Source organism: Frankliniella occidentalis, unplaced genomic scaffold, assembly GCF_000697945.3.
Source record: "Frankliniella occidentalis isolate FOCC.00 unplaced genomic scaffold, Focc_3.1 Scaffold70, whole genome shotgun sequence".
In the NCBI taxonomy this organism is placed as follows: Eukaryota; Metazoa; Arthropoda; class Insecta; order Thysanoptera; family Thripidae; genus Frankliniella; species Frankliniella occidentalis.
In genome coordinates, this window is record NW_026267200.1 from 99,381 (window position 1) to 110,466 (window position 11,086).

General features: G+C 42.7%; 1 protein-coding gene across 2 annotated transcripts in view; it reads left to right on the plus strand.

The window, feature by feature from the left end:
• The window catches only part of LOC113212765 (uncharacterized), a 37,649-nt gene that overhangs the window by 22,698 nt on the left and 3,865 nt on the right, over positions 1 to 11,086 (plus strand). The window contains exons 5-7 of one of the 2 annotated variants that reach the window (XM_052268480.1): positions 1,752 to 1,793; positions 2,790 to 2,965; positions 8,492 to 8,695. In XM_052268480.1, coding sequence (XP_052124440.1) covers positions 1,752 to 1,793; positions 2,790 to 2,965; positions 8,492 to 8,688 — 415 coding nt within the window. In that variant the 3' untranslated portion in view covers positions 8,689 to 8,695. The remainder of the gene's footprint in view (positions 1 to 1,751; positions 1,794 to 2,789; positions 2,966 to 8,491; positions 8,696 to 11,086) is intronic. The other variant, XM_052268481.1, reaches the window with a different exon arrangement.

The window sequence follows — 11,086 nt, forward strand, 5'->3', positions numbered from 1 at the left end:
CAAAATGCTTCACGTGGTTTGGGTACGGCCCCTTAAGTACACTGCACTCCAAATGTAAATGAACAATTTTCTGTATCGAAATAGGTGGACGTTTTCGTGGACACACAGACAGGGTGCCATTTTTTTCCCTAAATTTGGACAAATTGTGTCTTTACTGTTGCTTCGAAATAGGGGCTTATCTGAAATAGGTCCAGTTAACGTCGATACAAATCTGTTTCTGATTTTAGATGTGCACGAGGACGTCTAACCTACGTATTAAGGTGGGTCGAAAATCTGGGATCAAAAAAATGGACCTGGAAATAATTACTTGAGGATATCCTAAAACAAGTTGCAAAGTCCATTTGAACCCATCAGCAGCGCTTTCGGCCGTTTGGAGCCCTCAAAGTTAGGTCTTTGGGTGAAAAATGACACTTTTCAGCCTCTAGACGCCGACCTAGGGGTCAGCATGGATACGGCTATCTCTGGTTTGGTGCGAATTTATATATACAAAAGCACCCTCGAAGGCGATACGCTGTGCGACACGATCTTCAGGTCCGACCATCGACTTTTAAATTTAACTGTTTTTAACCAAAATTTGCGTTTTATGGCCATATTTTGAAAACTACTCGTCCCGCAAAAAAATATGGAAATGAAATCGTCTCGTCTCGTTGAGATGCAACAGAGTTAGACCCCAAAGACACCGAAAGTGAAGTGGCTGGGCCGGAAGTACCTTCCCTACCCCCGGACACGTGGATTTCCGAGACCTCGGTGCATAGTATAGTTGTGTAATTGTGGTGAGACACTTTCTTGGTGACGTGCGGACACCGGAAGTGCTGTGGGGAAAACCAGAGGTGCCCCGTGAATTCATAGAATTTCGAAGGTAACATGGATTCGCATCTTACACGGTAAAATTGACATCTTGTATTTCAAGCAAGCTACTTGGTTTTCAAGACAATTTTCAAGGAATCTTCTTGGATTCCAAGACATTCTTTTTACCGTGTATAAGTCTTGGCAATAAACAATGCCTCCTTCATTTTATGCAGTTTTTTCTTCTCGGAATAGGTCACATAATCCGGTATTTTACGCGTTCTTCCGTTTTTCCACATCACCCTTCCGGTATGCACACGTCACCCAGTAAGTGTCTCACCACAATTACACAACTACACTATGCACCGAGGTCTCGGAAATCCACGAGTACGGAGGTAAGGAAGGTACTTCCGGCCCAGCCACTAAACTTTCAGCGTCGTCAGGGCTATGGTCGACGAGACGAGATGATTTCATTTCCATATTTTTTTGTGGGACGGATAGTTTTCAAAATATGGCCATAAAACGCAAATTTTGGCTAAAAACAGTTCACTTTAAAAGTCGCTGGTCGGACCTGAAGATCGTGTCGCACAGCGTATCGCCTTTGAGGGTGCTTTTGTATATCAATTCCGCACCAAACCAGAGATAGCCGTATCCAGGCTGACCCCTAGGTCAGCGTCTGGAGGCCGAAAAGTGTCATTTTTGACCCAAAGACCTAACGCTCCAAACGGCTGAAAGGGCTGCCGATGGGTCCAAATGGACTTTGCAGCGTGTCTTAGGATATACTCAAGTACGTTTTCCAGGTCCACTTTTTTGATCCCAGATATTCGACCCACCATACTACGTATGTATAAAATTAGTGTGCAGGTTTATTGAACTAACTCTTGCAGGGTCAAAAAACTGGCGTTTTAGAGAATCTCTAACATAAAACACACGGTAATTGACGTCAATTGTGTTTTTTTTTTCAGTGAACCCTCAGAGAAGCTGCAACTTTTGCGAGATGCTTACAGGTAGTGAAAGTATAGCTACATCTTGAAAGTTTGTTGTGAAACTTCAACTTTAACTTAATAGTTCCGTAATACCTCATATTGGCTAGGGGATAGCGAAATCCTTTTCTCCTCTGGCTGGAACAGTTTCATCGCTAATAATGTTAATTTCTGCATTCCCAGACCTGGACTGATTTATTTCTATTTATTTATATATTTACCTACATTAGTACGCGTCTGGGGTTACTGACCTAATTGTCACTCATTTATTCACGTTACTTATTAATGTTAGGAAATATTCTTAGTAATGTCAACACGCATTATTTCGTAATACCGATGACAAAGGTTGTTAGCAGCTTTGGGAGATTTTCAAGCGGGGCCAGCCCGTTACCCGTTACCTCTAAGAAAACTCCCTCTAATCGTGTTTAGAGGAAAATTGTGTTTGTACATAATTTAATCTAACAAAAACAGTGTGAATTTACATCTGAGAGAATTACCTCTAACGTTAAAGGTAAATCACCACCGTGCAGCACGTAGGCAAATTACCTCTAAGAGCCGTTGGCAATTTACTTCCAACACGAACAGTGTGAATTTAACTCTAACATAATTACCTCTAACGTTAGAGGTAAATCACCACCGTGCAGCAAGTGGGCAAAATACCTCTGTGGCGAGCGCTTCTCTTACCTCTAATCGTGTTTAGACGTAAATTGTGTGTGCACACAATTTACCTCTAATGTAATAACACGACATTTACATTAAAGCAAATTGTGTGCACACACAATTTACCTCAACTGGAGAAATTCACCTCAATTCTTAAGTTCTTGAAATCTGAAGAGTTTCACCTTAATTCTGAGAGTTTCTCAAAGTTTTCCTGTTACCCCTCAACACATCAGGCGATGTTTTTACCGCATAAGAATAAAAAGTTCTAAGTAGCCTTACTTACAATATTATCAATAATACTAACAAAATTTTTAAGTAACTCAATGAGTTCCTTTGTACAAGTATTCTTTTGTTTTTCAGACTTAGGAAGACACCTGATTGTACGCTGCTTCTGGCGAGGACACTGCTAAGCAACACAAAGCACGTCTCATCGGCGCTTGAGGCCCGTTCCCTCCTCGACGAGGCCTTGTCTCTCTGGCCTGACAACCCTTACGTGCTCGTCGAAGGAGCAGATATCATTATGCTCTTAGATGCAGGTGCGTCATTTCATGATTATGTCTGAGATTTGCTTTTCATTAGGATGGGATATGGGATGTAGTACACTCTAAACCGCGACGGACTTACTCAAGGATGAGCTTTTCTTTAATAAAATGCACTCTGGAAACTGAGGTGTGAGACGGTCTCGCACCATTTGGTGCGAGGTAAAAAACCTCACACCAAATGCTGCGAGGCAAACATACCTCACTCCAAATGCTGCGAGGAGATCCTCTGTGCCTCGCACAAATGAGTGTGAGATTAGTTTGGTCTCGCACCAATGATTCCCAGACGCTAACATTGTAATTAAGTTTGCGTGTAAAGAACCTAAAACATTTGGCATTCAAAGAACGCAAAATATTGCCGTCCCTTGTACAATGCCAATCAATGACGTTGTTTTCCAATGAAAAAATATGTAACACTTTTACGAGTCAAGGCTAAGTTTCAATACTGTATTGAAAATTTGAATAAATTAAGATGGCATTTATCAAAAAGAAAAGCAGAGTGATGATAATGTTGCAACATAATTGTTCAATAGTACTGCCCACGGGGGAGGCCTATCACTCAAATGACAACTGAACAATTATCGACGCTGTTTGTCGTCTGCGTCGATTTGGCTATCACACATGAGCCTGAAACTCATTTATTGTATCAAACCACAGTCTATGGACTGGATGGATTTAGGTTATAGCCGCCCATAGGCTATGCCAGCCTAGGCTGCTAGCAAATTATGGAACCAATGCTTTTGTATTGGGTTCTGAGAAGAACAGCAAAGTTACCAAGTGGCCTTATTAAACTATTGTGAGTAATACAAACCATCTCATCAGCCCCTGCGGTGCTGTTGTTTCGGTCATTTGATAAGGTAATAGGTAATTGTTTAGTTGTCATTTGAGTGATAGGCCTCTCCCGTATTTTCAGCCATATGGTGTGGGCAGTACTATTGAACAATTGTGTTGCAACATTATCACTCTGCTTTTCTTTTTGATAAATGCTGTCTTTATTTAAATTTTCAATACAGTATTGAAACTTAGCCTTGACTCGTAAAAGTGTTACATATTTTTTCATTGGAAAACAACGTCATTGATTGGCATTGTACAAGGGACGGCAATATTTTGCGTTCATTGAATGCCAAATGTTTTAGGTTCTTTACACGCAAACTTAATTGCAATGTTAGCATCTGGGAATCATTGGTGCGAGACCAAACTAATCTCACACTCATTTGTTCGAGGCACAGAGGATCTCGCAGCATTTGGTGTGAGGCATGTTTGCCTCGCAACATTTGGTGTGAGGTTTTTTACCTCACACCAAATGGTGCGAGACTGTCTCACACCTCAGTTTCCAGTGCAGTTTTGTTCACATCTTGACTCAATGCCATATTGTATGCTGCGAATGACATTTGAAGCACATCTTATTGCCTCGATGAATTTAAGCAACGTGCAAAGGACAAATTTGCATTCTTTTGGTGCCCTTTTTACTCGTTCTGTACCCCCCTCCCTCCAAATATCACTACGTGGAGGTGGAAGAACGAGTATTGTGCTCGGTACTGTGTGAGTTAGAAGCCATTTCGCCAGAGGAAACTGAAAGACACACAGACAAGTGCAGTATACCAAACGGTAGGGTTTTACCCAGTAATGACGCCGTAATAGAGTTTGTTTTCCACTCAGATGGCAAGTTTTAGAGAACGATTAATAATTTTTGTCCTTGACGATATATCCCCCCCCCCCTTTCCTGATAGGAAGCCTTTAAAAGTTCTTTAATCAATCCGGGACGTTAGTCTGACGTAGACTATCAATATATCAGAGTAAAGTTCGACATATCCAGTAGTTTTGACGTATGGGCATTGGTTTACGATTAAAAAAATACAGTATTGAAATATCTTACGATCGACGTGCATACGGTTAGGAAGTAAGATTGAGAACATCATTTGAGTTCAGAAAAAGGTAATTGAAGACATCTTCTAACAATTATTATTTTTAAAATTACAATGAAAATAAAGTATTTTATATGAATTTTTGAAATCTTCGATTTGGAATTAGCTAAAAATGATGTCACTATGGGTTTTGATAAGAAACATTGTGGAAGTAGCTCATACCAACTCTGATTTATTCTGAAAGTTTTGTTACACATTGACTTTTAGTTTTTAAGCTATAGGGATTGCGCTTTCACTGAACAACCGACTTGTGATGGAAGAATCTCTTCGACGTAGCTGGAATGGATGGATATGAACTTTCCATTTTTAAGTCGACATTTTCCTATAACAATTCTCAGTCATAATATGTCGCTTGTCCCTATTGCAAAGCACGCACGGCACTTCCGGCGCTGGCGAAACCACGCAACCCCGCGGAGCCTCCGTCAAAGCACGCACAGCGGTCCGGCGCTGGCGAAACCACGCAACTCGATTTTTTGGACGATTTTTGAGACCTTTACCGTTGGAAAGAGGACGTTTCCCTCTCCCAGAATATATTGTTATCTCAAAATTTTCGAAAAACTTCGATATGTGGTTTCGCCAGCCCCTAAGAACTTTGCGTGGTTTCGCCAGCGCCGGACCGCTGTGCGTGCTTTGACGGAGGCTCCGTGGAGTTGCGTGCTTTGCAATAGGGACAAGCTATGTGTATTTAGAAGTTCCAGTTATTCTGGTAACTCTTGGTTCTTTTGCTTATCCATAACAACTCTAATAGATGCTGGTCTTCAAAAAATTTAGACAGTTACTTCATCCATATTTATGCTACAAGGTTCTATGTTTTAAACAAAGCAACAATAGAATACTTGTGTCTTTTGAACTACTTTTACATATTAGCGTAAAGTAAAGGAAAAATATATTTTTGAATAAAGTAATTATCTAATTTTTTGGGATCAGCGCAAGAACCAAAAGTCAGCGTAACAACGAGAACTTTTAAACGCACATATATTATGACAGCGGTTATTGTACATGAAATAACGGCAACTTTAACATAGGTAATTCATTTACATTCATTCGAGCCATGTCGAAGAGGTTCTGTGGGCACAAGTTGGCTGGCCAGAGAAAGCGCGATCCCCATAGCTTAAAAAGTAAAAGTCTACGTGTCACAAAACTTCCCACATAAATCAAAGTTAGTATGAGCTACTTTTACAATTTTTCTCAACAAAATACATGATGACATCATTTAGGCTTTCCAAATTAAAGATTTTAAAAATGCATGCATTTTTTCCATTTTGTTAACTGAAATGTTTTAAAAGTAATTGAATCTTTATCTCACATAGATGCTTATGGCAACTCATAAGTCCCTACCTACTCATCATCTACTTACATTTCTTATTTAATTTTCAAAGGCGAGAAACAGGAATAGGGCAACCTATAGGAAGCTGGGCATACACCCAAATGTAATGACTCATGCAAAAAAAGTTTGAATCCGGGGACTTGTTTCTGCCGTGAAATGTCTAGGGAGCAGTCTTTGTCGCCATTTCAAACGCCAGAACCAGAACCCCTTCCAGTATGGCGCACCATCACCGATGTCACATGACTGCATTCCGGGATTGCCTAGCCCACCTACTGCTTTGCAGGCGCTACATGCACAAAACTCACAAACGCACCAAAAAACGCGGCTTAGCAAACACAGAACAAATTCACTGTAAAAAGTTTTCGTGATTTTACGAAAAAAATGTTACGAAATGCTTCGTAAAAATATAATTTACGAAAATTTTTCGTAAGTGTCACTTTACGACAAGTTTCGTAAAGTTACAAATATAGTTCGTAACGAATGCAATTGTTTTGGTTAAACATCATAAAAGTAGACAAAAATTTATCAGTCTTTGTGGCGTTTGGTTTGCTGACGCTGGGCGGCTCGGTGGTGACGCGCATGCGTTGGGTCGGGACAGGTGGTGGCGCGCCGATGCACTCGGCGCCCGCTGGGTAGGCAGCCGTTCTGCCTCAGGTGTGGATGTGGTCGCCTACGTTGGTACTCGGCGACGCGGGGCCCACTGATGGTCACAGGCTCGGCGATGTATATCTCGCACACACTTGTCTACTCCTTGGTCACTCCGGATAGTTATTGGACGGGGTTCGTAAATAATAAGACTCCAAGTTACTAACTGTTGCAGCACTGACTCGACACACCGGGATAGGTATTCAACACTTGCACTTTCACTGACTGACCATAACGGGTGCGACTCTATGGTCCAACCACACGGTGGACAGGGACCCACGACCAGCGTGGTCCGAACCGAACGGTTTGAGGTGTAAAACTAGACTGACTTCACTCTGAGCGGGGAGACGCCGCTCCAGCGTACTGCATTGATATCTAAACGAGGGGTGCCTCACTTCGAACAATCGCTGTACACTTTGAAAAAAAATCTTATTTAAATCACTAACAATCGCAACTGAAATCCCTAAGAATCACAACAATCTTTTAAATCGCTACAATCAATTACAATCTTTTCCTCTTAAAATCGTAACAATCACTTAAAATCAATGTTGAATCAAAAGAACAGCCTTCTACAGTCAGCGTTAAATCGCAGCTATCAACTACAATCATTCATTTACTCATCACAATCCGTCGTTGAATCATTGCAATAACCAAGAATCACTTCTTAGACCATCGCAATTGAAGCACGGATCATCCGACACCTCGAATATTTCTGTCCTCAGTTGTAATTTTTACGACTGAATCTCTTATCAGGCGTCCAACAATCTTATATTAATCGTTTTAAATCAACGTCAATTGACCACAATCATTCTTAAATCACTTATATCTTCCTTGAATCTCTCTTGAACCACTAAAAATCACACACAATCATGATTTTTTTACCAACAATCATCACAATCACTTCAATCATGTAGAATCATTACAATAATTTAAATCATCCTGAATCATTTACAATCACCTACAATCATTTACAATCAAATGTGATTTAAATCGCTGTACACCATTTTGAAGAGTGAGGTACCCCTCGTATCTAAATGAGTGGTGCTCTTAATCGGCACGCATAACTACTATCTCAAGCGTTGCCCCGGCGCTGCGCTGGCCGTTGGCGCGCGTGCCTGGCCGAAGCGTGAGCCCGGCCGAGGCGGGCGGGATAGATCAGCGTGGTGACGCTGATAAATTATAATAATTTTCATACCGCCTAGATGGAGCTTTGGATTTTACAAAGCAATTCGTAAAATAACGACGTATCGTAATTTGTTAAAAACGAAGTTTTCGTAATAGAAAATTAACCGAGAAAATTTCGTAAAATTACGATAATTGTTTTAACAGTGAATACAGTAAAGAACGAGCAGATTAATTATGTAGCAAATTAATTTGGTACACCATTGCAACTTGTTTTATTTTAAAAAGATACAAATGCGTTCCTTTGTTAATAAAAATGCGTCCGGTCAAGATCTGCTTAAAAATGCATCTGTTAGAGGACTCATGTCCTTTGAAAAGTCCCTTAAGATTTAGAATGTAGACTCCATTATGTTCTGAAGGTGTCCATGGGCATGAAGGATGAAAACGGTTTGGGATTGTCTTTCTAGCATTTCCACTAATTGAACACGTGTTTGCTTGACTCAGGTAAGTCCATCAAGGCTTGCACTGAGGCGCTGCGCATGACTGAACGCGCCGTCCAGTTGGTCGGTGACCGCGCCTACCTCCGCCTGAAGCTTGCCCACATCTGCAGCCAGCTGGGCAGGAGTAGGGAAGCTGGGGCACATCTCGCCATGGCTCGCCGGATCAATCCTACAGGCGCACCGCTCTTCATGGAGTACTAGTCGCAAGGTAACAATGAAAATTGTCATTTGGTCCAAGTGTATAAATTTTTCACTACCCAAGCATATTCGAAAGTGCAACTTTCAAGATCACAACGAGCTCCCGCGGCCCGCAGACAAAATGGTCCTGTCCACAACACGTGCGAACCGCGTGCACATTTGTGCACAACACGTGCGAACCGCGGGCACATCGCGTGCACAACGCGTGCGAACCGCGTGCACAACGCGTGCACAACGCGTGCACAAACGTACTGTGCACAACTAGCTTGTGCAGAAGATCGGCCCCCCTGCAGCAGGCACGGCGGCAGGTGCAGGTATGTCCAAGTGCGCATCGCGAGCACAAGGCATACCTATCCATTGTCCAAGGTTCTGGCTACGGTTTCAATTTTTTCTGATTTTTCATATTTTTTCCCGATTTTTTCTGACTTTTTCCCAATTTTTTCTGATTTTTTTCCGATTTTTTCCCGCCGATTTTGGAGAGATCCTGGGTTTCGTCGATTTTGCTCGATTTTGCCCGATTTTGCCTGATTTTGCCCGATTCTGGCCGATTTTCGCCAATTCTTTACGAAATCGGCAGAAAAAAATCAGAAAAAAATCAGAAAAAATCGGGAAAAAATATAAAAAATCAGAAAAAATTGAAACCGTAGCCAGAACCATGGACAATGGATAGGTACGCCTTGTGCTCGCGATGCGCACTTGGACATACCTGCACCTGCCGCCGTGCCTGCTGCAGGGGGGCCGATCTTGTGCACAAGCTAGTTGTGCACGGAATGTTTGTGCACGCGTTGTGCACGCGGTTCGCACGTGTTGTACACAAAATGTGCACGCGGTTTGCACGCGTTGTGCACGCGTTGTGCACGCGGTTCGCACGTGTTGTGCACAGGACCATTTTATCACGGGGGACCCACACCAGGGTCGCCAGCGACTCACTATTCTCACTTTGTTCCACTATTTTTGAAATGACTCACTTTTCCTTTCTATTTTGATGAAACAGACACTTTTTCGGAGGTCTTTAGGGAAAATGGCCATTTTACCGCATCCAGTGAGAAATTTCGCCAGTTTTGTTCCAAAAAGCGGGGTGTGACGGACGTTTGACACAGAGCTAAGGGGACCTATGGGACGGCAGCTCTCCCGTTCACTCGGAGTGAAGACAGCGAGATGACGCAAGTGCATCCGGGTCAGGTCACTCCGAATCCAGGGTAGGTGACGGTGTGGCCAATCGTCCTACTGGACCGCCGTCACACCACGTTATCCCCGGGCGCTCCACGAACATAGAGTGCCGACCAGCGCTGGCCGATAGGGACTCGTACCGCACGCACCGTCTCTCAGACAAGTCGTCTAGCTCAGTCGATAGCGTCGCAGACTAGTAATCTGCTCGGCCCGCGTTCGACTCTCTGTCGCTTCACTTTTGTGGCGGGGTCGTCTGTCCTGCCGTCTCTTCGTCGTCTCGTTTTCGTCTCGAAATCGACCGTTTTCGAGACGAAAACGAGACAAGGAAAAGACAACCACGACACGACTAAAATGCCACAAAGAGCGATCCGAGGCTTGCTGGAAACGTCTCATTTTCGTCTCGCGGTAGCGTTTTAGGAGTGTTCTGGTACTGGCGTAGGCCTAGGTATGTTCTAGCGGCAAACAACAAAAGACGGAAAATCGGTTGTTTTTTTTCGTACGGGTTAACATGGGCAGTTGAACAAGGAAAGGAACGGAAGTGATTTGTGGACTTACGTAAAGTTGGTAAAAGGGGGGGGGGCGGACGGGCGCCTATGGCGTATGCTGGATGCTGGCTGTGCAGTGCACTCTGGAAACTGTGGTGTGAGACACTCTCGCACCATTTGGTGCGAGCCAAAATACCTCCCACCAAATGATGCGAGGCAAGCATACCTCACACCAAATGCTGCGAGATCCTCTGTGCCTCGCACAAATGAGTGTGAGATTAGTTTGGTCTCGCACCAACACTGTTAAAAATTTCTTGGGATTTCCCGAAGATTTACTTGCTACCACTATTAAAAATTCCCAGAGGACTCCGTTCTTAGGTTTTTGTGTACTAAAACAGATGTTAAGGGTGGAAGTTTTCATTCGTCTATATGTTAAAAAGCTAAACTCAAGGCTAAACTCGACACGTGAAATCTACAGAGTTCTTTGGGAAATCCCAAAGGACTTTGGCTATACTTTTCACGACTGTTCCTCCGTGAAATCCCAGTTTTTTTTTTCGAACAGTGAATGATTCCCAGACGCTAACATTGTAATTCAGTTTGAGTGTAAAGAACCTAAAATATTTGGCATTCAAAGAACGCAAAATATTGCCGTCCCTTGTACAATGCCAATCAATGACGTTATTTTCCAATGAAAAAATATGTAACACTTTTACGAGTCAAGGCTAAGTTTCAATACTGTATTGAAA